Source organism: Chiloscyllium plagiosum, unplaced genomic scaffold, assembly GCF_037043375.1.
Source record: "Chiloscyllium plagiosum isolate Xiang-an unplaced genomic scaffold, Cpla_swu_hap1 HiC_scaffold_45, whole genome shotgun sequence".
Taxonomy (NCBI): Eukaryota; Metazoa; Chordata; class Chondrichthyes; order Orectolobiformes; family Hemiscylliidae; genus Chiloscyllium; species Chiloscyllium plagiosum.
This window is the reverse complement of record NW_028270183.1, coordinates 17,108,318-17,128,905: the sequence shown is the minus strand read 5'-3', so window position 1 is coordinate 17,128,905 and position 20,588 is coordinate 17,108,318. Positions and strand designations below refer to the sequence as shown.

The window sequence follows — 20,588 nt, the reverse complement described above, 5'->3', positions numbered from 1 at the left end:
TCTGAGATGGATTCTAAGAACAGCTGGTGCTGGAACCTACCAGGGAGAAGGTAATTCTGGATCTGGTATTGTGTAACGAACCAGAATTGATCAGGGACCTCGAAGTGAAGGAGCCATTGGGAAGTAGTGACCATAATACAATAAGCTTCAATCTGCAAATTGAGAGGGAGAGGGTACAATTGGAAGTGACAATACTTCAGTTGAATAAAGGGAACTATGTAGCTATGAGGGAGGAGCTGGCCAAAGTTCAATGGTGCAATACCTTAGCAGGGATGACAGTGGAGGAACAATGGCAGACACTTCTGTGTATAATGCAGAAGATGCAGGATCAGTTCATTCCAAAAAGGAAGAAAGATCTTCGGAGGAGGCATGGGTGGCTGTGGCTGACGAGGGAAGTTAAGAAACATATAATGTTAAAAGAGAAAAAGTATAACATAGCAAAGATAAGTGGGAAAACTGAGGACTGGGAAGCTTTTAAAGAACAACAGAGGATTACTAAGAAGGAAATACGCAGAGAAAAAATGAGGTACGAAGGTAAACTGGCCAAAAATGTAAAGGAGGATAGTAAAAGCTTTTTTAGGTATGTGAAAGGCAAAAAAATGGTTAAGACTAAAATTGGGCCCTTGAAGACAGAAACAGGGGAATATATTATGGGGAACAAAAAAATAGGAGAAGAATTGAATTGGTACTTCAGATCTGTGTTCACTAGGGAAGACACAAGCAATCTCCCTGAGGTAACAGTGGCTGAAGGACCTGAACTGAAGGGAATTTATATTTGCCAGGAATTGGTGTTGGAGAGCCTGTTAGGTCTGAAGATTGATAGGTCCCCGGGCCTGATGGTCTACATCCCAGGGTACTGAAGGAGGTGGCTCGAGAAATCGTGGATGCGTTGGTGATTATTTTCCAGAGTTCGAAAGATTCGGGATCAGTTCCTGCGGATTGGAGGGTGGCTAATGTTGTACCACTTTTTAAGAAAGGTGGGAGAGAGAAAGCAGGAAATTATAGACCAGTTAGTCTGACCTCCGTGGTGGGAAAGATGCTGGAGTGTATTATAAAGGATGAAATTACAACACATCTGGATAGTAGTAACAGGATAGGTCAGAGTCAGCATGGATTTATGAAGGGGAAATCATGCTTGACTAATCTGGAATTTTTTGAGGATGTAACTCTGAAGATGGCAAGGGAGATCCAGTAGATGTAGTGCACCTGGACTTTCAGAAAGCTTTTGATAAAGTCGCACATAGGAGGTTAGTGAGCAAAATTAGGATGCATGGTATTGGGGGCAAAGTACTAACTTGGATTGAAAGTTGGTTGGCTGACAGGAAACAAAGAGTAGTGATAAACGGTTCTGTTTCGGAATGGCAGGCAGTGACCAGTGGGGTACCGCAGGGATCAGTGCTGGGACTGCAGATTTTTACAATACATATTAATGATGTAGAAGATGGTATTAGTAATAACATTAACAGATTTGCTGATGATACTAAGCTGGGTGGCAGGGTGAAATGTAAGGAGGATGTTAGGAGATTACAGGGTGACCTGGACAGGTTAGGTGAGTGGGCAGATGCATGGCAGATGCAGTTTAATGTGGTTAAATGTATGGTTATCCACTTTGGTGGCAAGAACAGGAAGGCACATTACTACCTCAATGGAATCAATTTAGGTAAAGGGGCAGTACAGAGAGATCTGGGTGTTCTTGTACACCAGTCAATGAGGTAAACATGCAGGTACAGCAGGTAGTGAAGAAGGCTAATAGCATGCTGGCCTTCATAACAAGAGGAATTGAGTATAGAAGCAAAGAGGTTCTTCTGCAGCTGTACAGGGCCCTGGTGAGACCACATCTGGAATACTGTGTGCAGTTCTGGTCTCCAAATTTGAGGAAAGACATTCTGGCTATTGAGGGAGTGCAGCGTAGATTCACGAGGTCAATTCCTGGGACTACCTTACACTGAAAGACTGGAGCGACTGGGCTTGTATACCCTTGAGTTTAGAAGACTGAGAGGGGATATGATTGAGACATGTAAGATTATTGAAGGATTGGACACTCTGGAGGCAGGAAACATGTTTCCGCTGATGGGTGAGTGCTGAACCAGAGGACACAGCTTAAAAATATGGGGTAGACCATTTAGGACAGAGATGAGGAGAAACTTCTTCACCCAGAGAGTGGTGGCTGCGTGGAATGCTCTGCTCCAGAGGGCAGTGGAGGCCCAGTCTCTGGATTCATTTAAGAAAGAGTTGGATGGAGCTCTCAAGGATAGTGGGATCAAGGGTTATGGAGATAAGGCAGGAACAGGATACTGATTAAGAATGATCAGCCATGATCATATTGAATGGTGGTGCAGGCGCGAATGGCAGAATGGCCCACTCCTGCATCTATTCTCTATTGTTCTATCTATTGTTCAAATCTCAGACAAAACAACAGCTTGTAATGCATGAGCAGAGGTGGGAAAACTTGTACAAGTATTGATTGCCACAAGAGCTCACAAGCATATGTATGAACTTGCATTCATACAGCATCTTTCATGATCACAGGATTTCTGAAAACACTCTACAGCCAATTAAGTTCTTTGAAGAATAATTACTGGATTCACAGCAGCCAATATGTGTGGAAATTTCAACAAAGAGCCAAGAGATAATGAGCCATGTATTCAACAGCTCTAGCCTTTTAGTCCTTTACTCAATGGGTAATTGTGTGACATTTGGAATAATCCAGAGAATAATCCATTCAATAGAATCGCAGCTGACCTGGTAGTGAATTTAATTCCACTTTCCTTCCTGTCTCCATCACACCCACATGATGAAATGTATATGCAAGGATGCAAGTATATGCAAACTCCATCCTTGCATATTGGGGCAGGGAACTCTAAGGTCTAATGAGCCTCTGAGAGAAGAGACTCCTCCTCATCTCCCTCTCCCATGGGAGACCTGTGGACCCTAGTTCGCTCAGTTTCTTTTATTCAATCATGGGATGCGTGTGTCACTGATGAGGGCAGCATTTATTGTCTACCCCTAATTGCCCAGAGGGCATTTAAGAGTCAACCACACATTGCTGTGAGTCTGGAGTCACATGAAGACCAGATCAAGTATGGAGGGCAGTTTCCTTCCTCATAGGACATTAATGAAGCAGATGAGCTGGCCGGATGGTGGGAATCATCATCAGAGGCTGGGAATCTTCGTCGATGAAGGGGCTCATCGCTCGCTGCAGGCTGCGCTTCATTGCTCCTTGTTGGAGGTGGTCAGAGGCCAGGAGTCAAACAGAAGAAAAGAAAAAGGAGAACAAGAAGAGAAACGAACCACTTGAAGAAAAAAAGAGAAGAGAATGAGGAAAAGAAGAAGAGCAACGAAGCAGACAAGCTCCGTCTGGAGCGTCCTACTCCGCTCTCATCTTGCAACAAATCATGAAGATTGCTCCTTCTCAACCTCTTTGCTCACCTCAGATGTGATGACCCTGAGTTTAAAACACCATCAGTCACCTCTCTCTAAATGACAGAGAGGCCCTGTGGTCTGGTAGGACCACGGTGACATTACCTTCAGTTGTAGATTGCCCCACAAGTGGAAACATCCTCTCAACATCTGTTCAGTCAAGCCACTCTGAATCCTGGCTGTTTCAGAAAGGTCACCGCTCAGTCCTCTAGAGTACAGAACTATCTTCTCAGTTTTTCTTTTCAGACAAACCCCTTCGTTCCAAGAATACCAACATAGAAAGGGAGGAATGAGTAAGGTGATGGAAGAGGTGGGGTTTGGGGAAGGGGTGGTGGTGGGGGGGGGGGGGGGGGGGGGGGGGGGGGGCAGGGAGAGAGAGAGAGAGAGAGAGGGGAAGGAAAGAAGGAAGAGAGGAGAAGCAATTCTTCACACAGAGGATTGGAAAATACAAATTTGGTTGCAAAAGAAAGTAAACATTTACCAGTGTTTTTTGCTCCCATGACCGTTCTCCAGTTTATCTCCATGATGTTATTCCGGATCTTGATTCTTGCCAAGTCGTCTGGCATACTTTGATTACCAAACACCTGGATCTTGCCAGCTAAAAGTAAAGATAGGGCTTTGTGAAGGATGCAGTGCCTATTGAAATCACCATGCCTCTTTCTCTCTCACAGGTTTACTTGTCTTTGATGTTACTTGATGATTCATTGTGAGCCTACCTAAATACTCACCGCTTCCCTGTCTTGCCTGTCTGCACTTTGCCCCTCAGCCAGACACATCAAGATTTCTCATGATTTCTGAAGAACAGTCCTTTTGGATTCAAAGCATAAACTCTTTCTCACTTCACAGAATGCTGCCAAATCTACTGAGTTTCTGCAGCCTCTCTTTGTTTGTCGTTGAACATATTCCTTTGTTCCCAGAGAATGAGTTCCTGTGCATGAATGTTCATTGCTCTTGCAGGAGCAAATGAGCCTCATTGCAAGCGCGACTGACTATTTTACTATGGTTCTTAGCATAGCTATGAGCATACTCAGGACATTCCACCCAGCAGACAACTAAACAATGTTACGTATGAATTTCAGTGTCAGTGTGGGACCCCATCAAACCAGCCTGCATTTGCAAAGCCCACAACAAAACATTATTGTTCAATGTGATTCTGCAATTGGGCATCAGTTATTTAACAATCCCAAGGAATCTTGATTTAATGCCTGATGTGAAAGACAGTCCCTCTGGCACTGCAATGCTGCGTCAGAACTGCTGTGGGATCACCTGCCTTGATCTTGTACTCAAAACCTCTGGAGTGAGACATAAGTCCTCAATCCTCTGCCTGACAGGCATTAAAATAACCCAAAGAGGCCGAGAGGAGACAGTGCAAACATTGATTCACAGCACAGGAGTTAGAAACCTGTTCTCAATCAATATTCCCATACTATCACTTTCTAACATCTGATACTTTTGAATTTGGGAGGATCTAATTGAATGTGGAGAAGATGTTTCCACCAGGAGGAGAGACTAACACCATAGGGCACAGTCTCGGAGTGAAGGGATGAACTTTCAGAATTGAAGTGAGGAGAAATTTCTTCAGCTAGAGGGTGGTGAATCGGCTCAACTCATTTCCAGAGAAGGCTATGGATATCAGGTCACCGAGTATCTTTAAGTCAGAGATAGCAAGATTCTTCTATATTTAGGGGATCGAAGGTTACAGGGAAAAGGTAGAATTGGCCGAATTGCTCCTACATCTTATGGTCTTGTGTACAGAAGCAGTAACTTAAACAGATATAAATTTCCTTAGCCCTGTTTCTGTGGAATTGTGATAATCAAATACAATCTAGGAACTTCCTCAGCTGTGCGACACAGCATCATTGACAACAATGTTTCTACATGCTCCTTAAAACAGTTCTAGGAAATATTGTTTGAAGTTTTTAATCAGATTTTAATTTTAATTGATATGGCTTTAATTAAAAGTGCTAATTGGCTCAAACAGTGCAGACCTTAAAACCTAAAATAAACAACCTTTCCTTTGATTAAGAGACAATAGACAATAGACAATAGGTGCAGGAGTAGGCCATTCAGCCCTTCGAGCCTGCACCGCCATTCAATATAATCATGGCTGATCATTCCTAATCAGTATCCTCTTCCTGCCTTATCTCCATAACCCTTGATTCCACTATCTTTGAGAGCTCCATCCAACTCTTTCTTAAATGAATCCAGAGACTGGGCCTCCACTGCCCTCTGGGGTAGAGCATTCCACACAGCCACCACTCTCTGCATGAAGAAGTTTCTCCTCATCTCTGTCCTAAATGGTCTACACCGTATTTTTAAGCTGTGTCCTCTGGTTCAGCACTCACCCATCAGTGGAAACATGTTTCCTGCTGCCAGAGTGTCCAATCCTTTCATAATCTTATATGTCTCAATCATATCCCCTCTCAGTCTTCTAAACTCAAGGGTATACAAGCCCAGTCGCTTCAGTCTTTCAGCGTAAGGTAATCCCGCCATTCCAGGAATTGACCTCGTGAACCTACGCTGCACTCCCTCAATAGCCAGAATGTCTTTCCTCAAATTTGGAGACCAGAACTGCACACAGTACTCCAGGTGTGGTCTCACCAGGGCCCTGTACAGCTGCAGTAGCACCTCTTTGCTTCTGTACTCAATTCTTCTTGTTATGAAGACCAGCATGCTATTAGCCTTCTTCACTACCTGCTGTACCTGCATGCTTGCCTTCATTGACTGGTGTACAAGAACACCCAGATCTCTCTGTACTGCCCCTTTACCTAAATTGATTCCATTGAGGTAGTAATGTGCCTTCCTGTTCTTGCCACCAAAGTGGATAACCATACATTTATCCACATTAAACTGCATCTGCCATGCATCTGCCCACTCACCTAACTTGTCCAGGTCACCCTGTAATCTCCTAACATCCTCATCACATTTCACCCTGCCACCCAGCTTTGTATCATCGGCAAATTTGCTAATGTTATTGCTGATACCATCTTCTATATCATTAACATATATTGTAAAAAGCTGCGGTCCCAGCACGGATCCCTGCGGTACCCCACTGGTCACTGCCTGCCATTCTGAAATGGAGCCGTTTATCACTACCCTTTGTTTCCTATCAGCCAACCAATTTTCAATCCAATCTAGTACTTTGCCCCCAATACCATGCACCCTAATTTTACTCACTAACCCCCTGTGTGGGACTTTATCAAAAGCTTTCTGAAATTCCAGGTGCACTACATACACTGGATCTCCCTCATCCATCTTCAGAGTTACATCCTCAAAAAATTCAAGAAGATTAGTCAAGCATGATTTCCCCTTCATAAATCCATGCTGACTCTGTCCTATCCTGTTACTACTATCTAGATGTGCCGTAATTTCATCCTTTATAATAGACTCCAGCATCTTTCCCACAACTGAGGTCAGACTAACTGGTCTATAATTTCCTGCTTTCTCTCTCCCACCTTTCTTAAAAAGTGGTATAACATTAGCCACCCTCCAATCCTCAGGAACCAACCCCGAATCTATCGAACTCTGGTAAATAATCACCAACGCATCCATGATTTCCCGAGCCACCTCCTTCAGTATCCTGGGATGTAGACCATCAGGCCCCAGAGACTTATCAACCTTCAGGCCTAACAGTCTCTCCAACACCAAATCCTGGCAAATATAGATTCCCTGCACGGTGGCACAGTGGTTAGCACTGCTGCCTCACAGCACCAGAGACCCGGGTTCAATTCCCGCCTCAGGCGACTGTCTGTGTGGAGTTTGCACGTTCTCCCCGTGTCTGCGTGGGTTTCCTCCGGGTGCTCCGGTTTCCTCCCACCATCCAAAAAGATGTGCAGGGTCAGGTGAATTGGCCATACTAAATTGCCCGTAGTGTTAGGTAAGGGGTAAATGTAGGGGTATGGGTGGGTTTCGCTTCGGCGGGTCGGTGTGGACTTGTTGGGCCGAAGGGCCTGTTTCCACACTGTAATCTAATCTAATCTAATCTAAGTTCAGGTCCTTCAGCCACTGTTACCTCAGGGAGATTGCTTGTGTCTTCCCCAGTGAACACAGATCTGAAGTTCCCATTTAATTCTTCTGCCATTTCTTTGTTCCCCGTAATATATTCCCCTGTTTCTGTCTTCAAGGGCCCAATTTTAGTTCTAACCATTTCTTTGCCTTGCACATACTTAAAAAAAGCTTTTACTATCCTCCTTTATATTATTGGCTAGTTTACCTTTGTACCTCATTTTTACTCTGCGTATTTCCTTCTTAGTAATCCTCTGTTGTTCTTTAAAAGCTTCCCAGTCCTCAGTTTTCCCACTTATCTTTGCTATGTTATACTTTTTCTCTTTTAACTTTATATGTTTCTTAACTTCCCTCATCAGCCACGGCCGCCATGCCTTCTCCTGGGATCTTTCTTCCTTTTAGGAATGAACTGATCCTGTAACTTCTGCATTATACACAGAAATATCTGCCATTGTTCCTCCACGGTCATCCCTGCTAAGGTATTGCACCATTGAACTTTGGCCAGCTCCTCCCTCATAGCTCCATAGTTCCCTTTATTCAACAGAAGTACTGTCACTTCCGACTGTACCTTCTCCCTCTCAAATTGCAGATTGAAGCTTATTGAATTATGCTCACTACTTCCCAATGGCTCCTTCACTTCGAGGTCCCTGACCAATTCTGGTTCGTTACACAATACCAAATCCAGAATTGCCTTCTCCCTGGTCCTCTAAGAATCCATCTCTGAGACACACTCTACATCAACTCAACATCGAGAGGGTTATCATTTGTACTGAGTAATACTTTACCGAAAGAGTCTTCTGATATTGACTTTGTTTCTCCACTGGGCAAAGTCAAAGCAACAGCCATTGCCGTATTCTCCAAGAGATCCAAGATGGTCGCTGCTACATTTAACTGTTGACTGGTCGTCATGTTCTGTAGCTGTGAATTCCTACTGAAGACACTATTTGTAAAGTTTGTGATGGCCTAAGAATAGAAAGAGAAATAACTTCTTGAACTAACAGGTCTGTTTTCTTTCCCTCCTCATATTAATTTTCTCTCATTCCTTTTCTCCCCAAACTGCCTCCACTCTTTTCCTCCTTGAATGCTTTGTTTTCTTACTCCTTTTCCCTTCACTGTGATTGTCTTGAATTCTTCCTTTCCTTTCCCTTCTCCCCCCTCCCAGTTTCTGGCCTCCACTCTCTTCAGCTGTGACTGCCAATTATCCGCCTCCATAAATGAGGTTAATGCCTCTCTCTCCTCCCATCTGTTGAAACATGTCACAACAGCAGTGAAGTGCAATTTACAAAAATAAACTTTGAAATAAAAAAAACAACAGAATTTTGACAGTGCCAAAGGAGGACATTCAGCCCATTCTGCCTATACTTACGCTCCCTAGTGCCAATCTCCTGCTTTGTCCTCATTGCAAATTATAGCATTTGATTCCTTTGATCTGAATGGCTTCCTAAGCCCATTCCAGAATGCAGCTCAGTGTCAATCCCATTGCTGTGGGTCTGCAGTCACATGTAGTCCATACTGTTTTACCGCTGGCACACATCACTCAGATCCTGCCCAATCTACAATCTGTGTTTGAACGCTCCTACCTTCACAATAGTCATCTTTACACCAACTTTACACATTGATTAATCCACTATTGGAGGTAGGTCTTATGGGCTCCTACAGGCAATACAAAGTTGGGACACCACAGGTACATCAGATATGAATATCCCATTGGATATCAACCCACATTCAGTTTGGAAGATCCAGTCTCCCTTCAAAAGACAGAATTCATCAAGGGGCTATCAGCCAAACATAAAATATGGGCTTCTTTCCTCAAAGAACAGGCACCATCAAAACAGAAGGATTATAGAAGTATGACACCAGGTCACATTGGTCACATGACGACAAAAGGCTTGGTCAAAGAGATAGGTTTTAAGGTGCGTTTTAAAGAGGGGAACCAAATGCATTGTAGCCAAAATGGCTTATGATGCAAAGATACCATGAAATGATTATCGACTGTTGTAAAGACTGAGCACGTTCATAATGCTCTTTAGGGAAGGAACCCTGCAATCTTCACTCGGCCTGGCCTACACGTGATTCCAGACCCACAGCCATGTGGTTGATTCTTAACTCCCCCTGAATCAAACATAGAAGAGGCCTTTCATCCCACTGAGTCTGTAGCACCTATGGAATGGCCTCAGTTCAAACGCAGTTGAGGAAAAGCAGCAATTACTGGACTTGCCAACAATGTCCACCCTCTGTAAAAGAATAAAAAGTAATACGTCAGAAAGCAAGTTGAAGAGGATGTAAAGAATCTGCAAAGGGATATAGATAGGACAAGGCAATTGGACAGATGGACAGTAATGTGGTAGAATACGAGGTTGCCCATTTTGGCAGAAAGAATAAAAGCTTAGAACATCATTTAAGTAGAGAAACATCAAAGAGTGCTGAGCACTTGTACCAGGGCCTCCAGCTGTAAGCGATAGTGAGACTGGGTATCTGGAGTGGTCGAACAGACCCTCTGTGAAAATAAAGGAGTCTCTATGGGGGGAGGAGGCAAAATGGCAAGGAGTAGACAGACAAAGGATTTCTCAACTCACAGGCTTCATTCCATGTAAATGCCTCCTCATTTAACCTTAATTTCCCTTCACTTTTGTTATGACTTGAAACATTAATTATTTATTTCATTGGCATCATGTTCTTTGAACCTTCTGTGTTTCAAATCTCCTGTTATATTAGCAAGAAGGTTCAGCAAGTAATTAGCAAGATAAATAGAGTGTTTGCCTTAACATCAAAGGGGATGATGGATAACAGTAGAAAAGTCTTGCGACAGTAATATGGCCACTTGTGTGACGTCATCTGAGTACTGTTTAAATTAAAATATTATGAAAGGGGTATACTTGCATCAGAAGTAGTTCAAAGAATGTCCACTCAGCTGATTCCTGGGAGAAGGTGATAAACTTATGAGGAAAAGTTAAGCTCATTTCATTTTGAACTCATTGGACTTTAGAAGAATGAAACGGGATCTTATTGTGACATATTATGTTCTGAAGGGGCTTGATAGGGTGGATGCTCAGAGAATATTTTCCCTCGGCGGGAATCAAGAACTAAGGAGCATTGTTCCAGAATAAGGAGATTCAATTTCAAACAATGACAAGGAGGACCTTTTCAGTCAGAGAGCTATTAATCTTCAGAATTCTGTTTCACTGAAAGCAGTGGAGTGTCAGCCATTGGACAACCTAGTGGCTAAATTTGATTTTTGATAAACAGGGAAGGCAAAGTTTTTGGAGAAAATGAGGAAAGTAATGCAATGGCTCAAACCAAGTCATCCCTGCTCTTCTTGAATGGTGGAAGAGATCCAATGGGCTGAATGGCCTTCTCCTGTTTCTACATTTTTATGATCTAATGGAAATAATGATGAAAAGAGCAAAAGCTGAAATATATAGTATTCCAGAGCCTGGGAACCTGACAACAGAAGGTGATGATAGAGCATTGAACTTGGAAATACATAACAGGCTAGAATCTGAGTAACATAAACACCTTGGAGGGTTGGGACAATGGAGGCTACAGAGGTAGTGATGCCTCTCTCATTTCCTCTTACACCGATTCTCGTTTCCCTCTGATATAAAGATTAGATCGAGATATGGGAACATCCACTGTCTACCATCAAATGACGACAGAGGAAAAAATACCTCTTTGTAAGGAAGTTTGTAAAATCCCGAGTGAAGTACTTGGTTGACAGATTGAGCAATTCACTCACTCCTGCTTGTTACAGGCTGAAACTAAAGTCAGGTGCAATCCTGGTAGAAAGAGGAAGCTGGGGTCTTAACTCATATTATCCATATTTTAGTACACATGCAAGTCCGGTGTATCAGATTAACTTGCCAAGTTCTAGTTATTTGTGTTAATTGTTAACAAGTGTGTTTAATTATGAGCTAATGGAAGGCATTAATTGGGGTCACAATTGAGTCCAAATAAAGAGACATTCAAAGGCCCTCTTATGGAATACTGGTAATGTCCCGACCACTGGACTGAGGGAACCTGCTTTAAGACCCACTTGCTCCAGAGGTGTGCAACAATACCTTTGAACAGGTTGATTTGAAAAATAGGTCAATTAAAAATCATTAACATTTTTAAAAATTAAAGAGACATTCACAGAGTATAGATGGTTGAGTTTGGAGGCACAAGCTTGTGCTGTTTTAGCCTGTTAGTAAATATTGGTCTATTTTAAGATTGGCTCTAGTATTGTTTTTCTCTGACTGGTTTTGTGGAGTAGAGTCAAAAAGTATGGTCCTGGGAAAACACATCCGGTCAGGCAGCATCTGAGGAGCAGGAGAATTGACATTTCAAGCATAAGCTCTTCATCAGGATTCCTGATGAAGAACTTATGCTCAAAATGTTGACTCTCCTGCTCTCCGGATGCTACCTGACTGGCTCTGTTTTTCTAGCACCACACTTTTTGATTCTGATCTCCAGCATCTGCAGTCCTCACTTTCTCCTAGCTTTGTAGAGTAGAACACTGCACCAGAACAATGTCACTTTTGGAGCATATAGAAATACTGGGCCTATGATTCCTTACCTGGATATCGTTTGTGACGCTGAAATTCTGACAGACTTTGTCAAGTAATCGGCGAGCTGATTCTACTATGAAGCAAGACCCATTACCCACAGAGTTTGGCTAGACAGTGGAACAAGATAATAGTTAAAAATCCCCCCTTCTCATTGATAACCATCACTAGACAAGTCAACCTAAAACTCCACCAAGCCAACAGTCCCAAGAGCAAAAGGCTGGAAAATCAACTTTGTATCATCTGGAAATAAGTGACATGATGTTGTTTGTGCAGCTAGTGTGATAACACTGGGATAGTACCAGATAGTGATGTCTGGATTTATCCCACTGCAGTTCACAGCATCAGTGTTGGGGCACCTTGTTGTGGGCTGAGTGAACAAGTACCTTGCACCCTTCATTCCCTTCGGATATTTAAAAATGCTTTACAACAAATTTTTAAAGAATTTATTTGTTCATAGGAAATGGGTGTCACTGATTAGGCCAGTGGTTATTATTCATTGCCCATACCTAATTGCCCAATAGAAGGTGATGGTGAACTGCTTTCTTCAATTCTTGCAGTCCATTTGGTGTAGGGGGCACCTGGAGTGCTGTTCATGGGGAAAGGATGCAAGGTGTTCCAGGACTTGAACTCAGTCACAACAAGGGAACAGTCATATAATTCCACGTCAGGACGGTGTGTGGCCTGGAGGTTGATGGTGTTCCAAGTGTCAGCAATGCCTGTCCTCGAGGTGACAATTTGCTGTGATGCTGCCATGGGAGCCTTGGTGATTTGCTACAGTGCATCTTGTTAATAGCAGACTGTAGTCCCACTAGTCAGCACTGGTAGAGGAGTAGAATGTTAAAGGTGGTGGAAGGGGAGCCAATCATGTGGGAAACTTTATCCCTAATGGTCTCCAGTTTCTCGATCGTTGTTGGAGCGACATTCACCCAGACAAGTGAAGTATACGCCACCATATACCTGACTTTTGTTTTGTAGATAGTCTACAGGATTTGAAGCGTCTGAAAATGAGTTACTCACTGCAGGATTGGCCTGCTTTTGTAGACCCCGTACTTATATAGCTTGTCCAACTCAATTTCTGGTCAATGGTAACCCCCAGAACACTGATTATTGGGGATTCTGTGATGGAAATGCCATTGCATGTCATGTTCAGACTTTCTCTTGTTGGAGATAGACATTGCCTGACACTTGAGTGGCATGAATACAACTTGTCGCTTATCAACCCAAGCCTGAATATTATGCAGGTCTTGCTGCTTATGGACACAGATTGATTTGGGATTTTTGGAGTCAAGAATAGCGCTGGACACTGCAGGAACTCCTTGATGCCAAACTTGGCCTAAATGTGAGCTTGATGGAAGGCCAGTCACACTCATCTCACCCTTGCAGTGTAACTGTTTTGTCCATGATATTGATTTTGTCACGTTGTAATGTAGGAAAAGTGTCACCCAACTTTCACACAGGATGTTTCCACAAACAGCAATGCAAGTAATTAGATAATGACTAGATAAACTGTTAAACATTTATAGTCAGGACTAAATCTTGACGTTGATATAACTGGAAGCTCCCTTGTGCTTTCTCCACAAGAGTGCCACTGTGATGTTGGTTCTACCCAAGAAGGCTCATGGGATCTGGGTTTAAAACACCTCATTTGAAAGCTGATCTTATTGTTATGAAGTTATAGACGTGTACTGTACCTTAAAGGGAGCTGAAACTTCTGCTGGCACAGAGTGTGCTGAACAATTTAAAAATGTAACATTTAGTTATGAAACAAATAGCTGGAGCTGTGTTGCCATGGCACACAACAAATTCAAATTCGGCTAATTTTATGCCCTAGATACCAAAATCCAATTGAATTTGAATTTTACCAATAGCCAGTCCGATGTTTTAGGGTATATAAAATCGGGTATTTTGAACAGTTGGGGAGAACAGCAAAGAGCAGCCAAGTACCAACAGACTGCCAGCAGAATAATTCTCTGAAAGGTACCTGTCCATAAGAAAGTTGTGCAACAGAAGACTGAAGATGACCTAGAGGAATCTACGGAGGAAGTTCGACATCAGAAGACAACAACTGGTTTTGAAAATTGATTTTCTATAGATTTAAGAGGGAATTTACTAGACCAGTAATGTAGGGTGGGAGGTAAAATAAGGTTTAAGAGAAAAGAGTTGTAAGAAGCTGTAGTTTAATGTTCTCTTTTGGATTTAAAGAATAAAATTGTTCATTTTACAGATTACAGCGCAAGGTGAGCTTTTCAGTGTGTCTGGTTCAAATTAACAGAAGGGTTTACCTAACATTATGGTCAAGAAATTTAAAATTACAAACAATCATTACCTGTGACCATTATAATCATCCTGTAGTCATTTCAAATCCATGCTCATGTTCAATCAAAAATCAAGGGTACAAAGAAATGAACCCCATTAAGTAAAAGGACTTCTTCAGTCAGTCAGTTTGAGAATAGAACAACATGGGTCACATACCTGTTGAAGGATTTGTGAATGCTTCCCACCACACTGTACGAGGGTGGAATTGTTTGGCTTTTCTGGTTTGGGACAGTTGAGAGGTTGCACTGTAAAAATTAGAATAGTTAAGAGATCTTTCAACATTGGTGCCCAATTCAAAACTCTGCCATCTTCCTACTTTGGATTTCTGATGCCCATCTAGCAGGACAGATGGAACCCAGTTTTGACATCTCATCTGAAGGATACTCCTCCAACAGTGCAGCACGCCATCAGGACAGTACTGGGGTTTGGTGGGGGGTGGGGGGAGTCAGCTTAGATTACCCTTTCAAAACCTTATTTCATACCAACACCCTTCTGACCCAGAGTGTTAATACCTGAGTCAAACTGATAGAGATGAGAGTGTAGTGCTGGAAAAGGACAGCAGGTCAGGCAGCACCAGAGGAGCGGACCTTTCGGCATAAGCCCTACATCATGAATGAGGCTTGTCGGTTGAGGCTGAGAGATAAATGGGAGCGGGGTGGGGAAGGTAGCTGGGAAAGTGATAGGTGGATGAAGGTGACGGAGAGGGTGATAGGTCAGAGGGGGGAGTGATGGACAGGACTGGAGGGCGGTGCCAAGTTGGAGGCTTGGGACTGGGATAATGTGGGGGAGGGGAAATGAGGAAGCTGTTGAAATCCACATTTATCCGATGTGGTTGTAGGGTTCCAAGGCAGAATATAATGTATTCTTCCTCTAGGCATCGGGTGGTGACGGTTTGGCAGTGGAGATGGCACAGGACCTGCATGTCCTTGAAGGGAGTGGGAGGGGGAATTGAAGTGTTCAGTCATGGAGTGATGGAGTTGGTGGGTGCGGGTGTCCCAGAGATGTTCTCTGAAACACCACCCCTCTCACCTCCGTCCAAGGCCCCAAAGGATCCGTCCACATCCATCAGAAATTTACCTGTACCAATACCAATATGATCTACTGCATCCGTTGTGACCGGTGTGGTCTCCTCTAAACTGGGGAGACAGGATGCCTGTTTGCGGATCATTGATATCAGGGAACATCTCTGGGACACCTGCACCAAGCCCATTGCTCCGTGGCTGAACCCCCTCCCACTCTGCCAAGGACATGCATGTCCTGGGCCTCCTCCACTGCCAAACCGTTACCAGCCAACGCCTGGAGGGGGAATGCCTCATAGTCCGCTTTGGGACCCTGCAACCATATGGGATAAATGTAGTTTTCATCAACTTCTCATTTCCCCTCCCCCACATTAACCCAGCCCCAAGTCTCCAACTCAGCACCGCCCTCCGGACCTGACCATCACTACCCCTCTTACCTATCACCCTCTCCCTCACCTTCATCCACCTATCACTTTCCCAATTACCTTCGCCACCCTCCTTCCCATTTATCTCTCAGGTCCTGATGAAGGGCTTATTCTCCTGCTCCTCGGATGCTGCCTGTCCTGCTGTGCTTTTCCAGCACTACACTCTCGACTCTGATCTCAAGCATCTGCAGTCCTCACTTTTTCCTAGTTGATTTCAAACTGACAAACACAATCTCAACAACCTGCAGAGAGATTAACCAGAATTATAGATTAATGAAGGTCAATTTTTATAGATCCACTAAGCCCTGTAATTCTGTCAAAGAGGGAACAAGGAAAAATGGAAAATCCTGTATATAAAATTTTCTCCATAGGGTCAGACTTGTGACTCTTGGCAACCAGCAACTAAAGATGGAATCAATTTAGTTTCAGCTCACAAGCTTTCTGATGTCCTAAAACTCTCACAATTGCCCTTTCTATCCCCCTCTTTCCTAGAATTGACCTCATAGTCATTGCCAGTCATCCAAAATTCCTGATGAGAGACACCAAAGGTGAGACCTCAGGCCCAATTTCCTAGGCCTCAGGCAAATACGGTCCATCAGGAAGTTACCTCTGCATCAGGAGTGAAAGCTGAGGAATGGTCTCAAAGTTCTCCCCTCATATATATAGTCTGCCCCCACCCCCTCCAACTTCCACAAGTCCACCCACCCAAACCCCCAGTGTCAATAATCATTTTCATGCAGCTCTCTGTGTCAATCATTGCCTTCACCTGTACAGGTCCCTTGTGTTTGTTCTGGCACTGGCTGAAATCCTGCCCGACAGATACAGCGGTAACTCCCCAAGGAGTTATGACAGGTTATGTTCTTGCCACACACATCTTCATTCTCACACTCGTCCACATCTGCAGTGAAGAGGAAAAGATGTCACAGTAACTGCTCCAGAACTCAACCTGGTCTACACGGACTCCCAATTGTGGCAATGCTTGGTAACTTGGTGTTAAACTACATCACATACAATTTGCAGCACAGAAACAGGCCATTCTGTCCATTAGAAGAATGGTGATCTTGAATCTCCCACCTAAGAGCTTCCTCCAACATTGTCCCACTGCATCAACACAGCTTTCTATTCCTTTCTCCCGCATGTACTCATCTACATCATGCCTCGATGCTCAACCTCTCCATGTTGTAGCAAGTCCCACATTTTAGTAGCTCTCAACCTAAGCTGGATTCTGACCCAGCAACACTGAAGGAATGGTGATATATTTCCAAATCTACAGGGTGTACCACTCAGAGGGTAAATTACAAGCAATAGACTTCAGTTTCATTGTATTTTCTTGCATGTGGGTTGTGGACATTATCTGCGATTCACACATGCCATTTCATAAAAGAGCAGAGTAGAAGGGTGGAGTGGTTGTTACATTAGGAGGCGAATGCTTGTAAAGTGTATCTCTGTAAATAAGTGCCTTTAAAAATGTATAAATATTGTCTCCAGTTTTATGTTCAATTATAACTTTCTGGAAATTTCAACAGTCTGGTGTTCATGTGCTTCTGAGTACTGGAGATGGGTTGAAGAAGTTTCGTTGAGCTGTTGCAGTGCCTTTCGTAGATAGTACACAGGCACTGACAGTGGTTTGACAGTGGAAGCATGAGTATCTGTGACATTGATAACCAAAGCATTAGGTACTGCATTATGCTGTGGTGTTCTAATGGAGCAATTGAGCATCCCATTCTGTCTTGATCACTCATTTTTTCCTATCTTCATGCACACACCCTCCCCTTTGGGAAATTATTGCGAAGGTTTGAAAGGAGTAGCAAGCTGATTATTAGCTTCTATGAGCTTTCCAACTTCAATGTGTAGGCCCGAATTACTGAGCTTCTCATTATAGATCAACCCCTCTGCTCAGGAAACACCCAGTGAAATTCCAGTGTGGAGTCTCCAAGGCAAGTACATCCTTCATTACAAAAGACACCAAAACTATTAGTCACAGCTATTAAAGGAGATGGAACAGAGGCAGCTAGTTGGAGTTCAGTTCAGATCAACCAGGATCTCATCGAATGACAGTGATGTTTCTGGGGCTGAATGGTCTCCTTCTCTGCCTATAGGCAGCCTACTCTTTAGAAGCAACAGTGCCCAGCATTTTTGCCTGGGTCTAGACACAGATTCCAGGGAGGCATCAGCAGTTTGGCTGATTCCAATGGACAATGCTTTTAATGAGGGCTTGATGATTGTGGTTAGGAGTGCACCAAGTTTGGAAGTGGCTTCTGAACCTTCAGACAGGGTCCTGGCATATTTGGACCCTGGGTCCATTCTCCAGTCCCTCGCTGGCACTACATACACAAGTTTGAGCCCTGTGGAAACTTGAGAACCCAGGAAATCCTATAAAAATGAGCACACCCAACCTCTGTTTTGAAGTGCCAAACAGCATTTTGTTTGCTTTTGTGCTTAATGCATTTAGAATATATCAAGAAAACTGTGCGGTACAAACAGAATGGAGAATTGGAGTCTTACTCTTAGGGTACAATTAACAGGGAACACAGGTTTAAGGTAAAAGGAGGTATGTTTAAAGGAGATGTGACAGTCTTCTTTGAAGTGGTAAGTGCCTTTTTACCTAAGTGCCTGGAATGCACTTCCAGAGGAGATGGTGGAGGCAGACACAATTTCAATGTTTAAGAGATATCTTGACAGGTACATGAATTGGCAGGGAAATGTGGGATACTGACTATGTAAAGGCAAAGTCTAGAAAGGCATAATATATTGGTGCAGTCTTGAGGGGCAAAGGGCCTGTTTCTGAGCTTAACTATTCTTTGTTTTCTTAATTATCCATTCGATTTTCTCGCAGATTTGACAATTCTTTTCAATTCTCTTCAGGATCATCCTGGACAAATAACTGATTAGTGACACCCACTTAATTGCACACTTAAGATTATCCTCCTTACCTTTACAAGTTGTTGTATTGCCGGAGCTCCCAGGAATGGGGGTAAACCCTATACCACAGTAGCACTCATAGCTCCCAATTATGTTACGACATAATGCTGATGGATCACACGGTGACGATGTACACTCATCAATATCTGTGGAAACAATGATGTTTGTTAATAGCTGATCGCTGTTTAGCTCGAATTAGAACCTAAGAGATAGCAACATGAGAAGGCTACTCGACCTCTCAAGACTGCTCCACCATTCAATAACTGACCTGATTGTGGCCTTCACTCCACTTTCCTGTCTGTTCCTCACAACCCTCAACTCTTTTCTTGTTTGAAAACCCATCGCAAGCACCTTGAATATCAAAAACATGGAGAATAAGAGCAGGAGTAGGCCATTCAGCCCTTTGATTGTGCTCCATCCATCAATATGATGTTGGCTGATCATCCTCATGGGTTTTACGGATAGACATTGGAGAACCATGCAGCCATTAAGAACATTAGGGGGTATGTTGTGCAGGAATGCCTAAATGTACTGCCAGAAGAGATGGTGGAGGCAGATACAACAGCAACATTCAAGAGGCATTTTGGCAAATTCATGAATAGGCAGGGAATACAGGGACACAGACCACATAGATGCAAAAGGTTTTTAATTTAAGAAGGCATCATCTATGGGCCCAGTCTTGATGGGCCAAAGGACATGTTCCTGTGCTGTACTATTTTGTGTTCCTTGTCTTCTTAATTCTCCTTCCAATATTTCTCGCAGGTTTGAGTTAGACAGTAGTGTCTGATTCCTTTGGAGTCCTGGACCAATAGACAATAGGTGTAAGAGTAGGCCATTCTGCCCTTCGAGCCTGCACCACCATTCAATGTGATCATGGCTGATCATCCTTAATCAGTATCCTGTTCCTGCCTTATCTCCATAACCCTTGATTCCACAATCCTTGAGAGCTCTATCTAACTCTTTCTTAAATGAATCCAGAGACTGGGCCTCCACTGCCCTCTGGGGCACAGCATTCCACACAGCCACCACTCTCTGGGTGAAGAAGTTTCTCCTCATCTCTGTTCTAAATGGTCAACCCCGTATTTTTAAGCTGTGTCCTCTGGTTCGGCACTCACCCTTGAGCGGAAACATGTTTCCTGCCTCCAGAGTGTCCAATCCTTTAATAATCTTATATGTCTCAATCACATCCCCTCTCAGTCTTCTAAACTCAAGGGTATACAAGCCCAGTCGCTCCAGTCTTTCAGTTTCTGGAGAACTGACAACTTTATCACAACCAAGAGATTAGTGCCCCTATTTAAATGCTTATAACATTATCCTCCTTACCTTCACAAGTTATTTCAGTGCTGGAGCTCCCAGGAATGGGGTTATGACCTTGATCACAGTAACATTCAAAGCTCCCCTTTAAGTTGCGACATGTTGCAGATGGATCACACGGTGACGATTCACACTTATCGATTTCTGTGTAAAACAGTAATGTTCATTCATTGCTGGATCACAATTTCACTCAAATTCGAACCTAAGATATAGAGCTTGAGCAGGACATTCAAGCCCCTCAAGCCTGGACAATCACTCGATAGGTGACCCAAATGTAGCCTTCATTCCACTTTCCTGTCAGTTCCACATAAAGCTGAACTCTTTTCTTGATCAAAAATCCATCTCATGCACCATGAATATAGAAACATTGAGACTAGAAGCAGAAGTAGGCCATTCGGCCTTTCGAGCATGCTCTGTCAGTCAATATGACCATTCTACTGGCTTCTAGCACAGACCTTGGACAGCCATGCAGCCATTAAGAAAATTAGAAGATACATCATGCAGCAACTTCTGAACAAAGTCTGTTGCCCCAGCTTTGTCTGCAGTTTGGGTCTCCTTATCTGATGAGGGATGTTCTGATCATGGAGGCAGTGTAGTGAGCTGGTTCCTGAGATGGTGGG

The 20,588-nt window shown here is 43.4% G+C and overlaps 1 protein-coding gene across 3 annotated transcripts in view; it reads right to left on the bottom strand.

Annotated features, from left to right (window-relative positions):
* LOC122552189 (adhesion G protein-coupled receptor E3-like) overlaps nt 1–20,588 on the bottom strand; it is a 63,805-nt gene that overhangs the window by 38,995 nt on the left and 4,222 nt on the right. For 2 of the 3 annotated variants that reach the window (XM_043694785.2, XM_087983490.1), the window contains exons 3-9: nt 19,978–20,112; nt 18,666–18,800; nt 16,499–16,630; nt 14,445–14,533; nt 11,981–12,079; nt 8,211–8,388; nt 3,902–4,018 (exon numbers count right to left, since the gene is read on the bottom strand). In XM_043694785.2, coding sequence (XP_043550720.2) covers nt 3,902–4,018; nt 8,211–8,388; nt 11,981–12,079; nt 14,445–14,533; nt 16,499–16,630; nt 18,666–18,800; nt 19,978–20,112 — 885 coding nt within the window. The remainder of the gene's footprint in view (nt 1–3,901; nt 4,019–8,210; nt 8,389–11,980; nt 12,080–14,444; nt 14,534–16,498; nt 16,631–18,665; nt 18,801–19,977; nt 20,113–20,588) is intronic. The other variant, XM_087983489.1, reaches the window with a different exon arrangement.